The following is a 24,535-nucleotide window of genomic DNA, read 5'->3' as shown; positions in this document are numbered from 1 at the left end:
TATTCTTACAAGGAAGTGATTAAAAAGGAATGGGAACTTATTGATGGTGATCTTAGTCAAAGTTATCTGAGATTTTATTTGTTATTGAGCACTTGGTGAAAAGGAAAGGATTTTCAAGTCAGCAGAAGCAATGACTTCTTTTTATCCTTTTCCTTCACAGAGGTAACTACAAATCAAAGGGAAAAAATAGGGGAGAGAAAGCATACAATAATCCTAAACATTAATGAAAAATTAAATGTAAGTAAATGAACCATTTTATATAATTTTCCTAAAATAATTTATTTATTCACAGAAATACAAAAGTCTACTATGGAAAAATAGTAATTCATTTCACTGGAAATATTTTCAAACTTTTGATAAAACTGGTATCTTTTTACATATAAAAAGAGCCAAAACTAACCAAATAGCTGTTTCAGTTGTCACATAAAGAAAGCCAGCTCTGATAATACTCACTTCGGAATCCTTCAGATCTTTCTTTCTAGTCTGTAGCAACTGTTCATATGTTTTTTCTTCACGCTTGAACCTTTTTTCATATTCTGCTAGCTCATCTTGTAGATGATTAAATAATATCTGCACATTTTGCTGTTTATACATCACATCACTTAAATTTTTCCTTTGAAAGAAAAAAAATAAATTCAGTGAAGTAATTAAGATTATGCTACACTATTTTAGTCTTTATTTATATGCTCAATGTTTAATTTTATAATAGATAAAATAGGTGGTCTTCTCACAAATAATGTTACCCTGTAAAAAAAAAAAAAAAAAAAAGCAAAAAAAAAAAAAAAAAAGGAGAAAAAAAGAAAAAAAAAAAGCTGCAAGATGGAGCTTATCATGACTGTAAATACCACTTAAAGACACTCTACTTAACAGTGGGTCTCCTTATCCAATGAGTTTATTGCGATACATAAGTCTCACAATTTTCAAGAACAGCTTGCATTTCTAAAAATAACTTTCTGAAGAATGGACTGGTTCACTCCCATATCTTCTGGAAAAATGATATTCTGAGATCCAGAATGAGCTCATGACCAGTGACATATTGGGTAATCACTATTTTATTACTTGTTAGGACTGGAAATGGGAGCTTCATAACATCTGTATATTTCTTTTATATTTCTGTCCTTATCTAGTGTTGTTTCTTTAATCTGTAGGAATGAAATAAATAAAATTAAGCATTTTTTACAGGTTTCCCATAATTACTAAATTTCTGTTCTCCCTGGATTTATTCTTCTGATGCTTTTAGAAAGGAGAGTATTTAAAAGAAAACAAACAAACAAAAAGTATGTTTAATTATTTTTCTGCAACATAACCTAAACTAGAGCCTTTTTAACTCTTGGCTGCATAATAAAGACTGTATCACAATGTGCACATGTGCACACAGAAGAAAAATCTCAATAGACAAGTTTAAGCCCAATTTTTCCAATATTCAGGCTTTGTTGTGTTACTTTAGAATTATTTTAATACTAAAATAAAACATTTTCTAATTTTAAAATAAATCTAACAGTCTGGGAAAAAAAAAAAAAAGAGAGAGATCTATTACATAAAACTTATGTTTACTTCTCAGGAGCCATTTATGCTGTCAAGCTAGGAACAGCTGGGACCAGTAATATGTTATCCTTAACAATTACCTCATGCTTGAAACAACAGAGGTATTTAGGGGTTTTGGATTTAGTTCTAAATTCTGGAGGTCACAATATCCACCTCACAGTCTCTTCTGAGACTTTTTGCAGCAAAACAAACCTCTTTGCAGAAATTTAGAGCATCTCAAGCCTCTTCTAAATCAGTGTCTACAAAAATCTCTCTAAAGAGAGGCTGAGTAAGTGATCCAGCAGAAACTACCTGGAGTTTCTTTTCACTGAAACACCCTTCCACTCTTCCTAATCTCCAACACATCCCCTTAACCTGCTTCCCACCCTTATTTTCTTCTCACTGGGTTCACATGGTATTTGAACTGATGCATATCAATGGTAGGGGTTCCAATATAAGCATGCTTCTAACACAGATCTCAAGTTCACAGGATTTGTCCATCATCCTTAAATTAGCACCACACTTTGCTGAGATTTAAAAATAAAAAAAAAAATAAAATAAAAAATGTGTGAATGTATTTCGTGTTCATTCTTAACTTCATATATGAAGACATATATTTATCTCTTCCAAGAGTACATAAACAATTTTTTCCAAAATTTTTTTTTTTGGTATAAAGCACTTTCTAGGTGGGATACCTGCAACACAATTTTCCCTTGTTTAGCAGGTTAGTCCAAATTTTGCAATAACCTTTGGAATAACCTCTCATTATCACTTTTTATTGACTTTATCACTTTTTTTTCTGTGAGTCTAAATACAGCATTTCATTGATATGAAACTACTAACTAATGGCTGAAGAGATGAGGAAAATATGAAGATATCTCCAATTGTGGAAGGATGCCTTCAATTCTTGAAGTAAGTTTAGTAAGTTCCACTGCACACTGAGTGCCTCCAAATCATTCTGTTTGAATCAAGAGTTGCAAAAGAATATATCCAGTCCCACATATACAGCTATAAAAATGTACTTATAAAAACACCTTTTTTTTTCCCCAGCCAAGAATTTAATGCAATAACCTCTCAAAGATCTTTCAACACTAACAATACATTAAGTGAGTGAGATGACAGAGAAGGAGCTGTATTATCATGACAGCAGGATTGCTTTTTATTATTTAGCAATCTTGCACAACTCAACAGTCCAAGCTATTTTCTCTTTGCCATTGCTTAGCAGGTTCACCTTTCTCCTTAAAGAGTAAGCCTGCTGTGCAATCAACATACATGGCCCTCCAAGGCTTGAGTGGCCTAGAAGGTAGTCTACATTATCAGTTGGATGGAGACCTCTGAGACTATTTTCAGTACTCATCAGTCACAATAAGCATAGGTCCACACTTCTCAAACTAGAGAAAACACAGGATGCAAGGAATTCTCCATTAATTAAGGATGCAACTGACCATGAATATTATTAGATTTCCTGAAGTAATTCTGATATGCAAAATTCAATTTGGTAGGCAGATAATGTATCATGAATAACTTCTACAAATACCTTGAAACAGTAATCCCACAAAAATACTTCCAAATTATTGAGGAAAAGTGAATTATATTTCCTAGAAATAATACTGTAAAATAATAAAACTACCTGTATTAATTGTAATAAGTAAAATTATTAAAAGTAATAAACTACCTGTACAAGTTCATGTAAGAGGGAGGTCTTACCGTAAATCGACAAAAGATTTTTCTATGTTTTCCACCTGCATTTGCTTCATGTTCCATAACACAGCAAATTCTTTAAGTTCATTTTTTAAATTTTCCACAGTGTGAGAGTTTTCAGCAATTTTACTGGAAACAAATGATTTTTTTTCCTGGAATTAAAAAATATGTAGCATGTAAACTAGCAGGGCTAGACTTCCCAATACTGCAGTTTAAGCGTATGATTATGGACAACAGTTCATGAAATTGTGTACTCGAAGAAGCAGAACTACTTCTAGAGGGGGAGCTGAAACACTTAGTGCAACTGGAATAATTGCATGTCTGTTAGGGCATGATTTTGCACATCTGGTTGTAGCCTTCCAATTTGTCACACATCTAAAAATCCATAAATATTATCATGACACTTCTGTTTTTGCAGTTGCCTATGTTGTATATGTATGAATGGAAGTCTGTAGGCCACCTTCTTGATAAAATACATATTGTCTTTAGTTTTTGCTCTGATTCATAAAACTTTTTCAAATAAACACTAGCTTGCACAGCAAAAATGTTAATGACAGTGAAAAGGAGAAATTTTCATATATGACCAAGTTTGGACCTATTTATTTCAGCATATGCAGAGTCAATGTCTTAACTGGCCACTTTTATTGCTTTGTATTGCTTACACAATACAAGTGTTTTAGGCAGATACCTAAAAAAATGAACTTTCAGGAAAAATTGTATTTTTAGATGCTACTGACTTGAGGCAGAATGCAGTTTACTCATTATCTCTGAAAACTGGCATTACTCATTTAGTTGCTTAAATAGAGAATTTTGTTCTTTTGGATACCATTTTTTTTTTTTTTTTTTCATAATGTAGTTTCCCTGTACTCCATACAGAAGAGGACTGAAGCACAGAGGACAAGACTGCTGAACTCCTGCCTACTTTCCTCTTCTACAAGTACACAACTTCTTAGAGAGATGTTGACATTAAGCTGCTGAAAAACATTACATTAAAAAATCACTAAACTCCCTATTCTGCAGAAAGGATATTAAATTGTAATTTTTTTTTTTTTCATTCCAAAAGTGACTGATAGTTACAGGACCAAAAAATAAAAATAAAATTAAAAAAAAAAAAAAGGAAAGATTCATGACAGAAGCAAACACTACTTCCAATAGCAACAGTATCTGGTAAAAAAAGATGCAGTTTCTTCCGAATTAAAAAGGTAAATACCAAGCACTGTAGTGGTACTATGGTATTAAACAGGTGGAAGTCTACTATTTGGGTGATACTTCTCAAGTGGTCTTACTGCATTAGATTTTGAAACACATACTAATGTGATGTATGCCGCTATGTAAATGAGTTAAAGTAAGAGGGAGGAAAATACCTTTTGATTATGTATAAGGACACATACACATATATAGAGATAATTTACATATACACACATATAAATACAGAATTTTAAGAAATCACAACTTAGTAGACAAAGAGTGCACATCGGTATTTAAATCAAGGTCAGTATTTTAATTTTTTTTTCTTTAGATACCACACCATTTTTCTGAATCAGTAGCCTGGTGCATAGTCTAATTATCTTTTTCCCTATAAATGAAGTGCTTCATAAAAATATACCTAAAAGGTAGCTGAAAAAAGCCAGTAACCAAAGCTTTTGTAACAGATGTGAGCACAAGCATGGAAGTGTGTGAGGTACCACATGCACATGAAATTTTTAAGGCCTCTGAACTTTCTGAAGTGTAATATGCATCTGTATAGGATTAGGTAGAAATTTCAGGTTTTCTGCAGAAACATAGAATCATTAGAAGGAAAATGAAGATATGGTAATTAATGCAAATCCCTGTGCAACTGAACCGCCCATAGAGAGTCTCAAACCTCTGAGAAAAATCATATTAGTTTTAGTCTCAGCATCAGGGGTGAAGAAATGTGGTAGCCTGTGATATATAGAATGTCAGAGCAGATTACTTGTTTGGGCCTTAAACTTAATCAAATTATGAAATCCAAAATGATTGAGGTATGAGGGTCAGATATAAAGAAAGAAGTCATGATGAGTCGTTTTGTTTTTGTTTTTAATTATTCTGTTTCATTAAAAAAAAAAAAAAAAAAAAGTCTGTGTTAGAACAAAACTGCCAGTGAAAACAAGTTTTGTTACTTTGACATCCTGTACTCATTTCAGGATTTTTTAGCAGATAAAGCAGATAAGAACTGGAAAACCTTCCAAGCATAGGTAATAATAACCATTGACTCAGTACATTCTGTTACTTATTACAGAAGACAGAGAACTTGCAATCAGATTTTAGAACAAACAAATAAAAATGAGTTATGCTACATTCTGTAATCTAAATATTGATGGACTGAATATACACCCTTTAGGGTTTTCTGTAGTGGATAACAGTCGAGCATCCTGCGTAAGTTGACTGAGTCTTTTGACACTGGGATGTTATCAATTGAACACCGTTCATCATTCTTCTCAGTTGCTGAACTAGATTACCAGTGTATTATGAGGTAGAATTCATATGCTCTTATCATGATATCCAGCTTTTAGACATTTGAATGTCAGCAGAACAAACTAAATCACTTCAAATTCCATGGTAAGATGCAGTAGCCTCCAGTGTGTGATTTATCTTGTCCTAAGATAGATAAACTATGAAGGACTGGGTGAATTGCTTGATCAGTTGGAAGTTGCAGGCTCTATATTGCTCCTGTACTATGAATACGGTGGAATCATTGCCATTTCTTCCATAAAATCATTTAAGCCAAGCACTGAACAAGCTTTAAACATGACAATGTCATATTCCTGAGTATTAAAATCTCTGAATATATCTTTAAATAATTTCCTTAAAAACAATATAACATTACAGAATAATATAGCATGCCCCAGCATAGTTAGAAATGTAATTTATTCTTAAAAATATGACAGACGCTTTTATAAAGCCCTCCTTTTATGAAACTTCAATTGCTACAATCAAGGAACTTCATCAGGTTCTAAAAATATAGTATTTAAGGTATCCAAGTATTGTTACTCGTTCAGTACTCTAGAGATCTCACAAAATAGGCTTTGTGCATTATTTTATTCCACCTACACAGAACACTAACTTAGATATTGCTAAAGCAACTAATGGAGACAGTTATTTACAGTTACTAGGAAAGGCAGTTTTAAAATTAATTTTTAAAAGTATAGAAAAGAACTGTACTTAACAACAATGTAGAATTAATGAATATTGGTATGCTGACTCATGAGTCATTTCCACATAATCTGAGATATGTTGGTTAACCTGCAGTTAGCTAGAGCACAGTCTTTAACAGAAATGGATGTATAAATTCTGTCTTCCCTGCCAAATTTAGAAACCTATTGAATCAATTAATTCCTCAATCCCTAATTTAAGATTATCATAAATAGGAAGTCTCAGAGTTTTTTCAGTAGAAATTATTGGATTCATGAAAGCTATTCTGAACAACATGAAAGCTTTTTTTTTTTTTTTTTGAATCTATATGACTCATCTTTGAGACTATAATATCTAACTTAAGTTTATACAATATACAAATGGAAGTGTAATAAAAATGAACAGACTCTTAGAAACAAAATGCTTGTTTCTTGTAATTCTTATATTTATATTTATATACAGCATAGTGTTCAGTAATGAATTTCAGTAATTCCCTTCAGTGGATTATACAGCTTAGTATCTGATACAGGAGATACAAGCCATCATTTACAAAAAGATGCCATCTGCTGAGCAAACATGCAATCAGCAGGCACTTTCTATTACACTAGAATCCTTTTCGTCCTTTATTGATTTTCTTCATTGTGTTTCCAAAGCCCCTCAAGCAATCTGAGCCAGTGCAGCAAATGAAGAAAGCAAAGGACTTTTCAATGACCCCAATATCAATTCTGCTTTGTACTTTACCCTGTCTCAAGGCTATGGACCTCATAGGTTAGTACAAGCAAGAAACTGAAAGCTGTATGTACACTATATGTATGTATATAGGTCCAAAACAATTGTGTAGAAATGACAGTCTAACCTTTGAGATTAAATGTATGTCAAAAAAGCCATAAAAGCTTTATGATTCACCTGTATATCTTTTAATTGTTTCAGCAGAATAGTTCTTTCTTTCTCTAGTTGTTGTTCTGTTTGCTCCTGTTGTTTATCTAGCTCTTGTAGTCTCTGTTCTAAATAGGAAAGCTTCTGGAGAGAACATTCACAATGAGATGTGTTAGTATTCAAAAGTTATTGTCTTTCATTCCAGAGAATTCAGATAATACATTAGTTGTTAAATACTTTAATAGTCACCATACTTAAGCTTATTTTTGTTTACCCCTAAAAACCTATTTTTCCATCAACCAGTATGCTTATTTGTATGTTTATTTACTGTACACTTTGAATGAAAAATCCACAACTAAAATGCAGCTTTGCAATATTTATCAGTGTTTATAAATATTAAATATACAGCAAAATATCACTGCTTACTCTTCTTCCCATGCGTCTTTACATTCCTTTTGTTAGGAAGCTACATATAAAGTTCTGTAACCAAAACAAATATTTTGAATAGCTTCCATGGAAGTTGTATAAAGGACAAAAGAAATGTTTACTACTTATTATCACTAGCTCATGAAAAATACAGCTAAAGACAGCTAATGGGAAGAGGAAAAAGAAGGAAAATAAATGATTGGAATATTTCACTTTTATATTTTTCATTAATCCATTCTGTTATTAATTAGTACCTCAAACAAAACAGAAGTTCTTGTCTATTGTATTAATTTCATTTGCATCATTAGTATGAGCATCAAATATTAAATGATAGAAATTATTATTAATACATGTAATAAGGACAATTTTACATTATGAAATATACTTATATAAATCATATAATAGATACATTTTTAAAACCTTTAAATTCAATTTCTTCTATAATAATAAACATTAATATCAGTATTAGTATTTCCATTCTGAAACACTTGGAACCTTTAATCAATAAGAAAGTTCTTTCTTGAAATTACCAGTATCTTTCACACATCATTCATATACAAATCTGCTTGTGCAAATTCTGTTTCCGGGCTTTTAACACAGAAGCAAATACATAGCTATAGACGATGATATATAACTTATACCACACCTCTCTAGGTTTCCAAGAAACTAATGATGTGATCTTTGTCACATTGTTTCTACTCAGGTTTAGTTGGGGAAGGGCTAACAATATTAGTCACTGCCATTAATGCGTTGTTTTGAAAATACTATTAACTATTAGAGGAACCTTTATTTTATTTTATTTTTTTTATTATTATTTTTCAATTTGACTTATTAAACCTGAATCAAAAATAAACTATCACATAATTCATTATCTCAAATAAAACTATTCAACATTCTTCATTGCGTCTACAAAAGCATTGAAGTATTGCTACCTGCAGACTATATCAAGAACCCTGCAAATAGAATAACAATAAAAACTGGAGAAGAAGATCTCCAGTAACAAGCTATTTACCAGTAGTCAGATAACTCAATCATAAACCTACAGAGTGATGCTGCTACAGTTTCTTATAGATGAGGCAGCAGAAACTCTTCTGTCTGGGCTTTTACCCCAAATAAAAAACCCTGTATCTAAACTAAATAGGTTCAAAAGATGTTGACCTTGCTTGATTGTGAGAATGATATGGAAGATGTATATGGATTACAGAAAACTCCAACTTCTCTTCTGGACAAAAACCATCAATAGCTAGTTTTGTTTAGTGTTGATTTTGAAACAAAAACAAAGGTATTTTGCTTTTGCTTTTATGACAGTAATGCCCTCCTCTTTCAGATACTTAAGAAATAAATTTTTTTACACTGATTATTGCATTTTCAGGTTCAGGTACAAAGAAAAACCACTTATTTCCTTTGCCCCCTTTGAAAGGGATGCCACCCAGAGGGAGCAGGACAGTCTTGATGGGAGGTGGGTCTCTAATCTAATGAAGTTCAGCAAGGCTGAGTTCAAGGTCCTGCAACTGAGTCAGGACAATACCAGACATTAATACAGGCTGGGCAATGAGTGGACTGAGAATCACCCTGCAGAGAAGGAGTTGGGGGTACTGGTGAACAAAAATCTGAATATGAGCTGGCAATGTATGCTGCAGCCCAGAAAGCCAACCATATTCTGGGCTGCACCAAAAGAGTCATGACCAGCAGGTTGAGGGAGGTGACTCTGACCCTGTACTCTGTTCTTGTGAGACACCACCTGGAGTGCTGCTTTCAGCTCTGAGGCCCACACTACAAAAAGGATATGCAAGAATTAGTACAAGTCCAGAGGAGGGCCACAACGATGACCAGAGAACTGGAGCACTTCTACAAAAAGAGACTGGGAGAGATGAGGTTGTTCAGCCTGGAGAAGAGAAGGCTTTAGGGTGACCTTATTGAGGCCTTCCAGTACCTAGAGAGAGCCTAGAGGAAAGATGTGGAGGGATTTTTTAATCAGAGAGTGTTGTGATAGGGGTATTATTTTTAAATGAAAAGAAGGTACATTTAGATGAGGTATAAGGAGTAAATTCTTCACTCAGAGGGTGGCAAGGCACTGGCACAGGCCACCCAGAGAAGCTGTGGATGCTCCATCCCTGGAAGTGTTTAAGGCCAGACTGGACAGGGCTTTGGGCAACCTGGTCTGGTGGGTGGGATCCCTGCCCATGGCAGGGGAGTTGGAACTAAATGATCTTTATGGGTCCCTGTAAGCATCAGTTTCTTCTTATTTATATATTTATATTCAATAAATAATAGCACAAATTAAATTACACTACAAAATGATCCAGAATTTACCACTTTTACCTCATGGTTTTCTTTAAATAAATTTTTACTTCTTTTGTTCTTTGTTTCTAGATCAGCTACTTCTCTCTCCCTCTCTCCTATCGTCTTCATATCTTCGTCTCTTTTCCTCAGTTTCTCTTTTCGCTCTTCCTCTAGCTCATCATATATTGTTTTAATCCTGGCCTGTTTATTAAAATATATATAGAATTTGTTTTCAGTATGAAATCAGAAGCAGAAGTTAAACACGAAAAATCTGAATCTGAAAGAACATCAAGTGAATACTATAAATAGACCAAAAAAAATGCATATACAAAAATAAGTTAACAAATATATCATAAGGTGATTAGAAATGTCTTCAGAATGAAGGAAAAGTTGGCCTTTATGTCAGCATATGAATAGGCTGAATAACCAGCACTACTGTCAAACAAACACAGAAGACGAACCAGCAAGGAATACTACGAAATGCAAATATTACACTGAAGCAGACAATGAATTTACAGTAATACTTAAGCAAACAGTAGAATAGAATCCCATAAAAGATGGATTAAAATTCCAAATACTAACGCCAAGAGCAAAAATCTTTTCCAAGGGTAAATTTTATCACCATAGGCATGTTCTTAAATTAAAAAAAAAAAAAAAAAAAAAAAGAGAGAGAGAGAGAATGAAGAAAATGAAGAGTGGAAAATAAATAAATAAATAAATAGATAGATAGATAAATGAATGCCCTTCAATGTTGGAAAATACAAAATACAACAACCAGGCTACATCCACCTGAACCTTCTCCCTGCCAAAGAAATAAATAAAGAAAGAGAAATGTTATATACAAGACATGTTCTTCAGGAAGTGCAGGCAGGCATTACATACATTTTCAATTTCTAATACACCCAATTCACCATCACTTGAACTCAAATAATTATTTACCTGTCTAGCACTGAGTGAACTTATAATATGTTATATATGTATTCTATACATATATATATAGAATATGTAACATACAAGCGGAATGAAACTGGTACCATTTTGATTTCCTTTCCTCTGTAGAACCAGAATGAAAGATGCCAGGAAGATAATTGAAAAGAAGTCTGGGAATGGCCATACATATGACTTAATCTTTTTGAAGTTTTAAATCATAGTCTACATATTTATCCTTACTGGGAGTATTTCAAGTAGTAAATGCAGGAAAAATTCTGAATTCCTATAGAATGGCACAATATTAGATGAAGTTATGAATAAAGTTCCAGATGACAACATGGTCGGTAGATGGAATGGACAAGCTTTCCAGAAAACCATTAGCATTTCTGGAGCTCTGGTATTTTACACTCAGATGGCATTAGGGGATTCCTTCTAGTTATCTTAGAACAGACCCTCGTCTAAACTGCTGTGCACTTGTAGAGTCACTAGTTAATGATAGCTTTTGCTTCTTCAACAGCCTTTCACATCATAATTTTGTTTTATTAGTAAGAAAACATGCTTGGGATAAAGGATATAAAGTTCATCTAACCCAGAAAAATTAAGCTTTGGAAAAAAAAATAGAAAAAATTGTTTTAGTAGAAAAAAAGAACTTAAAAGTCTCCTTAAAAGAATTATAAGATACTTACAAAGATCAACCTCTTTATTCTGAAAACATATGGACTACAATGACAAAAGCAGATCTGAGAAGCAAATTTATTTCCCATTAGGGAAGTGTTCTGTTCCCATCTGTAGAAGGGAAGTGGGCTAGAATTGCCACTGAGTGGTCTTTGCAAGACTGAGAGAGAAGAAGAAGACTTTTTGTTCCAACAAATAATCAAAATTATCAGCAATGATTCAAAAAAAAGTAAGGAAGATGTTTGGAAGCACCAAATCAAACCTGTCATGCTGCATCAGTCAGACCCAGAAGCATTCCTTTCAGCCTTCTCTTAAGCAAAGACTGAATCAAAAGGAAGTCATGCATCAAAGACAAGTACATATGGCAGAGACCTTGTTCAACACATGGCTTAGAAGAGGAGCATTCAGCACTTCCTGCTAATGTCAGGAATGAAGAGGAACTGCAAAATCTCTCTTAGAGACTGTCTTTCTAGAAGTGTGAGATATAGATACTAGATTCTGCTGTTGAGCTCTTGCAAGATTGAAGTCACAAAATGGTAAAGAACAGGCTTTGTAACAGAAGAAAGATGGTGACTGTAAACATCCACAAGCAAATAAAAAAGGATCAGACCTCTCAAAAAAAATTAAATGGGAATAAAACTCTCAGAAGGAGTTATAGTCATCACAGTAAATTCAAGGTTCATTTCTAAAGAAGAAAAGCATTCAAGACCTCTCAAATTACATCCCTCCTGTCTGAGACAACCGCAAAAGAAGGCAAAAAGGGATTCTGAGTTAAGAGGACTTGCAATAAAGGACTGCAATGCCTCCAAACAGTTCTGGCTATGTTCTTTAGATTAGGATCTACATACATGGATCAGAATCCAACATCAGAACACTCACAGCATGTGAATATTCATTTCAGGATGAGCAGCAAGGATCAATGGAATCAAACAATCTTGCATCTCACAATAGTGAGGGTGTGCATATTAATACTAGACGTATTTTTCACAGAAGTATTACAAGTCTCCTTCTTAGGAAGGAAGAGGTGAATCTCAATGGCATTCATTTACCAATTATGAAAGGGCTGTCTGGATATTTTGTCTACTGCTGTGCTAAATATGCATCACAAGAGATCTTTTCCAGTATCAAAGTGGTCTTGGATAAGAAAAAATTGATTAATTTTGCTCCTTAGCTGCTACCAAGTTTAACTAAGAAGAAGGCAATTCTTGTACTGCTTGCAAGGGATTTGATTCAGCTTGTGTAGGGTGGTTCAAGTTTGGCAAGATCATTATCGCTGTATCCCATCTCCTTATAGAAGATGCCCAACTGTAAATGGTTAATATACTGCTTTCTGTTCTCTTGTCAGCAGGAAGCAACAATGGCAAGGACTTTACCAACAGCATGTTGGCATTTTGCTAATTTTTGTCTGTATCATGGAAGTCTCTGTGTTACTGGATTGCAACTTTGAAAAAAAACATTGATTTTCATCTTCTTGCATAATAGGGGATTATGTAATGAGCTCAGGAAAGTTTCTCAGACTACCAGAGATCTCACAGAAGCTAGAGCTTGGTTCTGATAACCCCACCTTAAGTCCTCCTGTCTCTTGCTGGTGACACTAAATGCAGAAAATTAGGATTTCTTCAGAAAATAGTCTTGAAGCTTCCACTCAGTGTCTTGCTCAAGGTTATAATACTTTATAGATACTACAACACATTTAGTATGACCATTATGTGTGCTCTCATAGGAGACATCTGAAGGAATCAATTTGCCAAAGGATGGAAATAGATGGAATATCCTTTTTGGTGATGCCATTATTGGGATTTCAATCAGAAAAGCTGAAGAAGTATCAACACTTGCCTGAGGATTATTGAAGAGCATTACTCTTCCAGAGAAAAATTAATTCTTTACTATGGGATTGGTGAGGCACTGGCACAGACTGCCCAGAGAAGCTGTGGACACCCCATCCCTATAGGTGTTCAAGGCCAGGCTGGATGGGGCTTTGGGCAACCTGGTCTGGTGGGAGACTATGGCAGGGGGGTTGGAACTAAATGATCTTTAAGGTCCCGGCTAATTCAAGCCAATCTATTATTCTATATTTGACTACAAAAAAAAAAAAATGTAATACAAGCATGTCTTGTTCAAATTCAGCAGTTCACACCAGAAGAATATAAAATGGTGTTAAGGCAGCCTATTTTATATATGCATGTGTCAATATAAGGTATAGTAAGTCTGATTGCACTTTCTACAGAAACTGAAGTAAGCAAAATTTACAAATTCAAATTACAGTGTCACTGCATATATATATATATATATCACTGGAAGGGTTTTCTGTTTGTTTGTTTGTTTGTTTGTTTTCTTTCCTAGCAAATTGGAAATTATTGTGAATAAGTAGGTTACAATTAAAATATTCCATGTTTTCATAAGTATTAAAATTTTCCTAGCTGAAAATAAAAAACAGCAAACATTACTACTTAGCAAAACCTATTAGCTTTCTATGTGAATTGGTCAGAAGTTACTCTAAGCTAATTTGTGATTGGAATTAAAAAGAATGCAGAAGAATTTAGATTTAAATAAACCAGTTACTGTCATGTTTACCTGAATCAATTTCCAAACTTCTTTTTCATCCTGAATTTCCTTTTTAAGATTCCATTCCGAATTCTTGAAAAAAAAAAAAAAAAAAAAAAAAAGCCATAAGCAACACATAAGAAAACAAATTAATGGACAACAAAAAAAAATTAACACTAACATCACAGTAAGGATGACCACAGATTTACAGATTTTAAATTTTCTCTCAAGTATCACAAAAATATACAAAAAAGGAAATTACAACACCAACTCAGGCACAATAGGTAAATAAATATAGATTATACTACATGAAAAGCAACAATATTTTCTTAATTTGAATAAATATAAAAATAATTTAATTTAATTTTGGCACCTTAAGATAATTAAATGCATGAAGAGCTGAATGAGTTGGCTTACCTAATTGGCTATTGAATATTAAATGCTAAAATTTAAAAATATCTCAGTACCTTCTGTATTTTATATGATGGAACTTTTTTTTTTTTTTTTTTTTTTTTTTTTTTTTTTTTAATTTCTACTAAAAATTGGAACATTTTAGGCCTTTCTTATATGAGCATCCTACTCATACCACTTCTAGGATTACAGTTATATAGAAAATTATTATAGGTTGTACATCGAAAACCTCTAGTTTAATGTGTCAGATTAGCAGACAATCATAACTATACCTGATTACAATCTAAGTCAAATCCTAATTAGGGCTGTTAAGTGAATTAAGGGACTACAAAACTGATTACTTAAGCAAAACTAGGTGCAACATGGCCAATAGTGAAGTAAAAAACAGACTCGATCACTACTATTTTTGAAAAGTACTTCTTGAAGATTTATTCACATCCATGTCTGCATTACAGGAGTGCATATGCCATCTACACTTGGAGAGGGAGGTTCTTGCATAAGCAAGTCATAAGCATTTCCCAGATGCCACATACATAGCAAAATACAGAAGCAGGTGACAAACAACCCCATTTATCCTCAAACCCCAAATCCCAAAGATTATTAGAATCTTCAAGGGAATAGAAGACATGGAGATCAGTGTTCATGTGGAAAGCACATTGCAAGGAAATCCTCTAATCAATGAGCTTTTTTTCTCCAGATGACAGTTCATACATTTGCTCCACGGAAAACTCTGAGCAACAACCTGTACCATGGCCCTACATTTCCCCTCACATATGCATATAGATTCTCTGAATCCAAATCTACTTAGTCTACTAGGTGGAATCTAGCTCCAAAATGCAGCATTATTTTAAATGGCTAACAATAACACTTGGTAATTGTGTGAATAAGTTCTTCAGTCTGTTCAGTAGCCCACAGAAACAGATTAACTGGTGGTTACAGACAGACACTTTTATCAGACACACCAAGGGTTGATTGTTATAACAAAATAACAGCAGAGACCAGGCAGTCAAATTATATAAATATAAATATAAATTGCACCTTTGTTTATATGGCCGTATTCAAAATTCATCTCTGTTCAACTGTTTCTTAGACAGAGAGGTATCTTAGCTTCTGTGCACTCTATTCTCACTAAACTAGCAACTTCTGGCCACCTTCCCTGTGTGTGTCTTCATATGCTGTTAAATTATTATAACCACCGTGCTTTTGCTAAGTTACAGTAGCTGAGACTAACTATAGGAACATTAAAGCTGATAACAGAATGATCATTTTGCAACTGTTAGTAATGGAGGTATTCAACAACAAGGGTACTTGAGTGGTGCTGGAAAGCTATCTTATCACTGGAGATGGGACCATTAGCAATGGTTTAATGTAGAAGTTAAGTCATGATAACACATACAAAATGAAATTCCCTTACCATAAGTGTAAAGCATTGAGATACATTTCTTACTGACTACTTGTCCAGGATTCCAACTTTATTTATGACTTGAGAAGGGACATTAAGGAACAACAAAATCCAAAAAGTAATGCTGTAGTCAATTTAAAAAAAAATAAATATATATATATATATTTTTTTTTTTTCTGAAGAGTTTATTAAAAGCATTACAAGAAGCAGTAAACTATTTGCACGTCAGGCAGAGATTACTTATATATCTTAATTAATATAATATTGGAGACCAAAAGCACATTCATGTCAAGTTTTCACAAACAGTCTGGAAATATCAAAAATAAAATCAACACCATCACACAGAAGAGAAGCTATTAGCAGCCTGACTGTATGCTCCAAAATTTGAAATTATGTCTAAAAGAAGGAAAACATAAAAGATCTTGAACTTTACCAATTTAAATCTAAAAATAATGCCACACAAGTAAGAGTTTTTAGAAAACCTACAAAGAACATTAGAACTAGTAACAAGTCTTTTTCCAAACACATCTAAGTAGGAAGGCTTCTAGAGACAATATAAAACCAACAGATAATCAAAAGCACTGACATACATATTTGAACATGAAGCATTCAAAATATGATAGAAAAAAAAAAAAAAAACCAAAACAACAACAACAAAAACAAACAAACATAAACAAAACAAAACACTAAATCCCAAAGCAAATAAAACATTAAAAGCCCTGCTTGGCAAACTGATAGCATGTATTATTATGAAAAAAAAAAAATATATATATATATATTTTATGACTGGAAAGCAGTGCTGCAAAGTCATCAATTTTCTGAAGGATGTAACAAGTATGTGGAAAAGAGAGTCTGGTGATACAGTCTACCTGGACTCTTAGCTGGTATTTCATAAAGTATTATATAAATGACTTCATAAGAGATCAGTCCTAACATGAATATGTAATGCATTCAAAGGTAGAAGACCTTCAAAGGTAGAAATAAATCACCAGTTTTCATAGCATCAGAGCTACAATTGGGTCCTGCAAGTATCCATGATGGATCCTGTGGTTTTCAATTTATTCAGAGACAATATGGAAAATAGGGTATTTTGCAGAATGACTTAGTAAAACCATCTGGGTTTCGCTAACAGTAGACAAAATTCAATTAATGTAAATGTAGATTTATACATTAGGACACTTTTTAAAATGTATTTTTTTTATACAAGACTGGATTTTGATGTGGCTAGTAATCAAACAGGAACAACACCATGAAGGTAAAACAGACAGTTCCATGACACTGTGAATAAAATTCTCCACTGCATCTAAAAGAATAAATGTAATGTTAAGAACTATTAAGAAAGGGAAAGATGACAAAAAAAGAGATCATCTTTATGCCACTGTGTGTCTACTTATTGAGTATTCTATGCAAGTTCTAGTCCTGCTTTCTTCCCCCACAATAATAGAACTGGAAACAGTACTAAGCAAACAGAATGATGACAGATATGGGGCAGTTTTCATTCATGAAACAATTAACGGATCAGGAGTTTTCAGCCTGAAAAAGAGCAAGAATATAATAAAAGTAATGTGTGACAAGTGGAAAGTAAATATAGAATGAATGACTTTGAAAATAAGAACTGGGGCCTTACATGGATAGGGCATCCAAAGCAGAAAATAAAGAAAAAAAAATCGTCACACAACATTTGACTTTATCACAAAATGTTACAGATTTTATAAATTCAAAATATAACTGAATATAACAGCTACATTAAAAAGATAAATTAAGACAAAAAAAGACATAGGACAGCAAATAAACAGGGGGTTTGCCTGAAATTCTTCTAAAACTCTTATTTCTCAGACTAATTTTTAATCATTTCCTAAATAACCATTAAAAAAATCAAATTAGGAGTATAATAGACTCTCCTGCTTGTGCTGTTGAACATCTAATTGTGTAAAACTTTCAGCACACAACACTGAGAATGTAGAGAAAATGGTGCTCATCAAATTTATACACAAACAAAACAGCGCAAATTTAGCATTAAAATGCATGTCCACAGAACAGCATAATATACCAAAAAGATGATTTATAGGCCAAAACTACATGGTGCAAATTCAGGTATCGCCTACAATATAAATTGAATCCAAGAGAAGAGAACTTGGCACAGGCCTTAACAGCTCCAAGGTTCTCTAGCCTATGTTTTACATTTTTTTGCTTTGGCTCCATAAGTCCTTCAACTGGTTCGGTTTTAAATCACATCCAACAGTTCCTCGTTTATTTTTAGAAGCAGAGTCTGGTACTTAGATGTCCAAGAACTTAGGTGAAAAGGAATGTAGGAAAAATGTGGAGTGCCTAGTATGCCAATTCATACTATAAACTGGAAAATACTATGATGTTCTTAATTTTACTGATTAAGTCAGGAAATCTTAAAATTATTACAGAGAATAAAACTGTTAAAGTCTTTTCTTCCAGGCAATCTATACTATACATACAGTAGAACACTAATGAGGAATATACGAAACACGCTGGCATAAAGACTCCTGAAAATTCCCCTGATTATTTCTTTTCTGTATTTCTGAATGCTGAATTTTACACCTTGCAATAACACTGTATAGATATGTACAGTGTTATCTATTAAAAATTGTGTAAAATGAAAAGACAGAAAAATACTTCTCAGTCTCGTAAGCCTTCACAATCATGTCAAGACTTGTGGATGAATTTCATGAGGATGAATGTCAATTTCAGTTCTAGATAACTAATGACATCCAAGTGATAATTAAATAATTTCATTTGCAATGTTTACTTTTACTAACTAGTAAAATATATTGACTTGCAAATCCTTGTAATCATGTAGTTACAAAAGAACAATATGGTTATTTGTTACTATCCATGTTGAACCACCTATGAATAACAAAATCTTAGTAGTCTTTAAAATTTGTCAACTTTAATTTTTAGCCTGTCATTACCCATGACCACTTAGTAACCAATTTATTTTCTTTTTCAGAGGCTATTATTTTCCACATTTTCAAGTGTTTTAAAGTACATGTTAAAACACAAATTTTACATTATTATTTGCTTAATATTAGGTTGCTTGCCCAATACTTCTCTGTTACAAAGATCTTTTTTTCCTAGTCTTCCAATCTAAAAATGAATTTAAATTAAAAAATAATCATAATAATAAAAATCACAACCTTGTAAGAGATTTTTTCTGCAGTTATTTCTGTTTGGATTTCCTCATACTTAGCTTTTTTTTCATTATAAGACAGTTCATTTTTACATAGCTCTTCATTTAGCCTTTCTATTTGTTCTTCAGTCTTCTGTATGTTTTTGCAGATAGTTTGGACTTGTGACTGATACAACTTCTTTTTTCTTGAACTGTTAAAATAACACAGACATTATCATACATAACCTTTTATAAAGTACAGTAACTAAATGGAAAACCCAGTATCAAACTGTAAAACAAAAATATTTGAAAATCAAAACCAAAAGCAGTATTTTAGACCCTTTTATTTGATGTTGAATACATGAAGCTCTTCCTCAAAACTTTAAGCCTTCTCTATTCATGACTGTAAGCCCTGATTGCTCATTCATATCAAAGAATTATAAGTACCTATTTTTTATTATTTTCCTACATATCCATATTGTTAACCTTCATCACAGAATCACAGAATGCTTAAGGTTGGAAGTGACCTCTGGAGGTCACCTGCTCTGACCCCCTGCTCAGGCAGAGCCACCCAAAGCAGGGTGCCCAGGACTATGTCCAGGTGGCTTTTGAAGATCTCCAAGGAGGGAGATTCCACAGCCTCTCTGGGCCACCTGTGCCAGTACTCAGTTACCCACACAGTCAAAAAGTGTTTCCGTATATTCAGAGGGAACCTCCTGTGTTTTCATTTTTGCGCATGGCCTCATGTCCAGGCACTGGTCACCCCTGAAAAGAGTTCTTTGCACCTTTACATGTTCTTTACATGCTCTTTACTCTTTACATGTTCTTTGCACCTTCCCATCGCTTATTTATATACCTTAAAAAGATCCACCACGGACCTTCTCTTCTTCAGGCTGAACAGCTCCAGCTCTCAGACCTTCCTCATAGGAGAGGTTCTCCAGTGCCTTCCTCATCTTTGTGGCCGTACATTGGTCTCTCCCCAGTATGTTCAGGTCTTTCTTGTACTGGGGGGCCCAGAACTAGACTGAGCACACCAGGTGTGGCCTCACCAGCACTGAGCTTTGGGGATTGATGACCTCCCTCAACCAGCTGGCAACACTCCTAATGCAGCTCAGGATGCCATTAGCCTTCTTCATGGCTTGGGCATACTGGCTTCCACCTTAGTTTGACTAAGATAAAAACTACTTAGATGTTCCCTTCTCTAAGATTATACAGAACAGTTAAAGTGAGGTAAGGCGAGCACATACCCCCCTCCCCCCCCCCCCCCTTTCTTTTCCTTATTGAAAACATAAAGGTTGAATATTGAATACTGGAATGCACAAAGAAACAACACAAAGAAATTATGAGAATGACAAAGAAGATAGGAGACATTGTTGGTTCATGTTGGTTCATGGGTGACCCCCAGCATGTTCTGATGCCTGGGGTTGTTCCTCCCAATGTGCAGAATTATCAGCTTCCCCTTGAACTTCATGATGTTCCTGTCAGACCATTTCTGCAGACTATCTACATCCCTTTAGATAGCAGCACAACCCTCTGGTGTGTCTGCTACTTCTCTCAGTTTTGTATCATCTGGAGTCTTGCTGACAGTAAACTCTGCCCCATCATCCAGCTCACTAACGAAGATGTTAAGCAGGACTGGACCCAGTACTGACCCCTGAGCTACACTGCTCATTACTGGCATCCAGCTAGACTTCATGCTACTGATCACCATCCTCTGTGCCTGGCTATTTGACCAGTTTTCAGTTCACCTCACAGTCTGTCCACCCAGCCCTTACATCAACAGCTTTTATATGGGGGTATTATGGGAGGCAGTGCCAAGAGCCTTACTGACGTCTAGGAAGACTATAACCATGGCTCTCCACTCATCTACCAGGTTGGTAATTTCATCATAGTTTATCATGTTCATCAAACATGACTTCCCTTTGGTGAATATATCCTGACTATTCCTGATGCTCTGGAGGTATGTAAGAGACATGTAGACATAGCATTAAGGGTTTACTGATAGGACATGGTGGACATGGTAGGTCTGGTTGATGTTTGAACTTGTTGTTCTTGAAGATTTTTTTGAACCTAAATGATTCTATGATTCTGTGATGTTCCTGTCTTTGTGAAATGTGCCTGGAAAGTGGTTTCCAGTATTAGATGCTCCATCACCTTCCCAAGGACCTAGGTAAAGCTATTAGTGAACACATCAGAAATGGCTTAAAGGGTGTCCCCATCAAGTTCATGAGCAACAAGTTTAATCTTCTCTATGAAACAAGATCCTTACTAACCTTAACACCTTCCCTAATTTCTTCAGGAATTCTATAGCAATTTCATAAAATGGAGCAATTCTACCCTAATGCAAAAGAACATACAGAAATCACGATATACTCAGAAAGGAATGTGAAAAACAAAGCACAATTATATTGAGAATGTTTGTGGGAGGCTACAAAATGCTCAGACCATCACACTAATGATCTGATATGCAAAATATTTCCAATATAATGCAAGAGATTAATAGAAAATGAGAGAATTTAAAGGTTTCTGAGAATAAACATCTTATTTCCTCCATGATACTTATTGGCAAAACAACCAAGAGAACTATAGTTATTTATAGCCTTTAGTTAAAACACACCTTATTTAGCCAAGAACTCCAATAAGATAAAAGATTTTCAATTTCTGTATTACCCAGACAAAAATCCATACTAACAACATTATTCCTTTCTGTTTTGCTTGTATTCAGTAGAATAAGGGGAATGTAATTTATCTGAAATTTTAGTATGGATTAGCAACTCCTTTTTCTCTAGGAATTAATACTTCTCATGTGAGGTTACTGGTCATGAAAGTAGGATTGAGAATAGGCAACGGTTCTATAATAAAGTATCTCAGAAAATCCTTTTAAGAGTTAACTAATCATAGGAAAGCAATATACAGAGATCAGGGATTGTGTTAGGCTGACGAAGAATCCTGCTCTTCCACTAAAGCAAGATATATTTTAAAACTGTTGTGTTTTTTTTTTTCCTAGTGAATTAACACTTTTCTGTAAAAAATATTTAAAATTGAATAAGCTTCCTCTCATTGGTTTCTAGGACTAAACTAAATAGCTGTCTAGAAAGGTATTTCCCCTTCAGAATGTCTTCAACTCATCCATTGAAAAAATAAAGAGACTGAGTTCCTGGAGAGCTTCATTACTAGGTACTTGTTATATTGACTATCCGGGTCTGTGATCCAAACTTTAGCATGCATTTCTTGAATTCCTGAACGTGTGGAAGGACACAGTAATCATGACACACTCACAACAATACTAATTATATATGAAAAAGATAATGCTTAAAAAAAGATTAAATGCAGTTGAAACTAACAAATTTGTAAAGGTAAATAACCAACTTTTAATTCTAAAATGTTCTTAGTAGTAGTTCTGTGAGTATCAGAACTCTACTGAAGCTTGGTTTCATACCCATTTGAGACCTATGGCTGTTTTGCTTGATTGTGTAAGGTGTGAGCTCCAACTTGGGAGCATTAGTAGGGGCAGGAACATACCTCCTTCTCTTTTTCATCTTTGTGTTTATACCCTCCCTCCCCTCTTTCCTACATCTCTTGTATAGAATTGTTGGGGTCTAGTAAGGAATGTTTTCATGCTGACAGTATGTCTATTGAACTCAGTTATTGATTTTTAAAAAACTTGTGAGAATACAATTATTTTCAATATTTTTTCTTTTCAGTTGACTTTGCTGATCCAAAAGATCACAAGATCGGGAGGATATATAGCAATGTGTCAAATACCTAAAAACAGCATACACCTGATGTCCAGATGAAGAAGGAACTGAAAATTGGTTTTATTTTCTGTTATGTTATTAATGCACTGAGAATATTAAGCACAATATAGTTTAAAGTACAGATATTTGGAATCAATAAACTGAAGAGCCAAAAAAATACGTGCATAATGTCTAACAAGAACTCGAAGAAAGTAGAGAAATGTAGTATTTCGGATTCTATTTTATAAAGATCATAAATAAAAATAAAATCCATACAAGCTTTGCCAAAATGTTTTTAAGACTGAGTTTTTTTCTAACAAAGAGAATTCAGAATCTTCCTTGTTTCATTTTAATTGTCAAACTATGTACATACTCTTTGGCAGAATTTTAGCTTTTTTTCTTTCAAGTCAAGGTCAAAAAATCTCAATGATAAATTTCTGCCTGAAGAGACTTGAAATTACTGAAATATTAATTATAGACAGACTTAAAATAAAAGCAAGGTTCTGTTTTATAGGCATGTTTTCAGTGAAAAAATAATGCTTGTTTCCTATGTTAATGTTTATATTGTTAGTATTACCTATCTCTGAATTCTTGCAAAAGCTCTTCATTTTCTCCCTCAAGTCCTTCATTTTCATATTTCAAAGCATCCAGTGCTTCATCAATTTTGAGAAGCTTTTGCTTTATATTCTGTAGTTCACTTTCTCTGGTGGATTTCTAAGGATCATTAAAACATTAAGACACCTTTAACATTAGTCAAAATAAGTCAAGTCAACACAGAAAATGAAAGTATGCAAACAAAAATGCAAACATTTTTGTTTCAGTTACATAAAAAAAAAAAATAAAGAACTTACTAATTCTTCCATAGCTTTAATCATTTCAGAAGATGTATCTGATATTTTTATGCTCTCATCAGTTTGGGCAGCTATTCTGTTATTCATGTCTTGTACCTAGAATATATTTTAAACAATTAAGTAATTAATAATACAAACATCTCCTACATTTCTTTGTAAAATTTGAACAATATATCTTACATTAAAATTTAAAAGGAAGGCTATTAAAGAGTAACTGGAGGTATTTCATGCTCTTTTATACGCATATTCCAATCGTTATGTATCCAAGCAGAATCTTTGGACTTCACGGTATCAGTAAGAACACACTCACAGCCTGCAAATTCATACATGACATATGGTGTGCAATTGAACAAAATACCTTTAATTCCTCTCAGCTTCAAGATTTTCCTTAATATCCTGAAATATCTATCAAATTAACACAGAGATTAATACAGAGATTCAATGATGGACCAACCAACGGAACTAAAGCAAAATGAGGATGTTAGGGAAGCAAGCATCTACAGGATAAGGAAAACATTTAAAGTGGATTTAAGTAGGTAAAGGCATACCTGCTCACACTGAGCTTAATGAACTGTGCTTTCTTCCCCTCTCGTTCCTCTGCAGAGACTGAAATAACAGAGCTATCCTGACAGAGCCTACCTATACAATCTCTATAGAGATATGGGTCTAACTGGCATATGATAAACTAGAAGCTGGTATATAATCAACAGGATGAAATTAAATCCAAACAAATACAAAATGCTACACTCAGGAAGTATGTGACAGAAAAATTCAGAACAGAAAATAATGGTAGAAAGACCAGTTTTACAAGAGAGACAGTTGCAAATGTTCATTATTAAATACAAAATAATCATATAATTTTCTAGGTCAAAAAAATCTATTT

At 33.7% G+C, this 24,535-nt stretch overlaps 1 protein-coding gene across 1 annotated transcript in view; it reads right to left on the bottom strand.

Annotated features, from left to right (window-relative positions):
- Positions 1-24,535, bottom strand: part of CCDC178 (coiled-coil domain containing 178) — a 110,054-nt gene that overhangs the window by 56,099 nt on the left and 29,420 nt on the right. The window contains exons 10-17 of the mRNA XM_032181127.1: positions 23,653-23,748; positions 23,379-23,515; positions 19,093-19,276; positions 14,143-14,205; positions 10,003-10,164; positions 7,285-7,398; positions 3,232-3,377; positions 454-613 (exon numbers count right to left, since the gene is read on the bottom strand). Coding sequence (XP_032037018.1) covers positions 454-613; positions 3,232-3,377; positions 7,285-7,398; positions 10,003-10,164; positions 14,143-14,205; positions 19,093-19,276; positions 23,379-23,515; positions 23,653-23,748 — 1,062 coding nt within the window. The remainder of the gene's footprint in view (positions 1-453; positions 614-3,231; positions 3,378-7,284; positions 7,399-10,002; positions 10,165-14,142; positions 14,206-19,092; positions 19,277-23,378; positions 23,516-23,652; positions 23,749-24,535) is intronic.

Source organism: Aythya fuligula, chromosome 2 (genome assembly GCF_009819795.1).
Source record: "Aythya fuligula isolate bAytFul2 chromosome 2, bAytFul2.pri, whole genome shotgun sequence".
NCBI classification, from domain to species: domain Eukaryota; kingdom Metazoa; phylum Chordata; class Aves; order Anseriformes; family Anatidae; genus Aythya; species Aythya fuligula.
The sequence above is the reverse complement of the archived record's forward strand: the minus strand, read 5'-3'. Positions and strand labels throughout refer to the sequence as shown.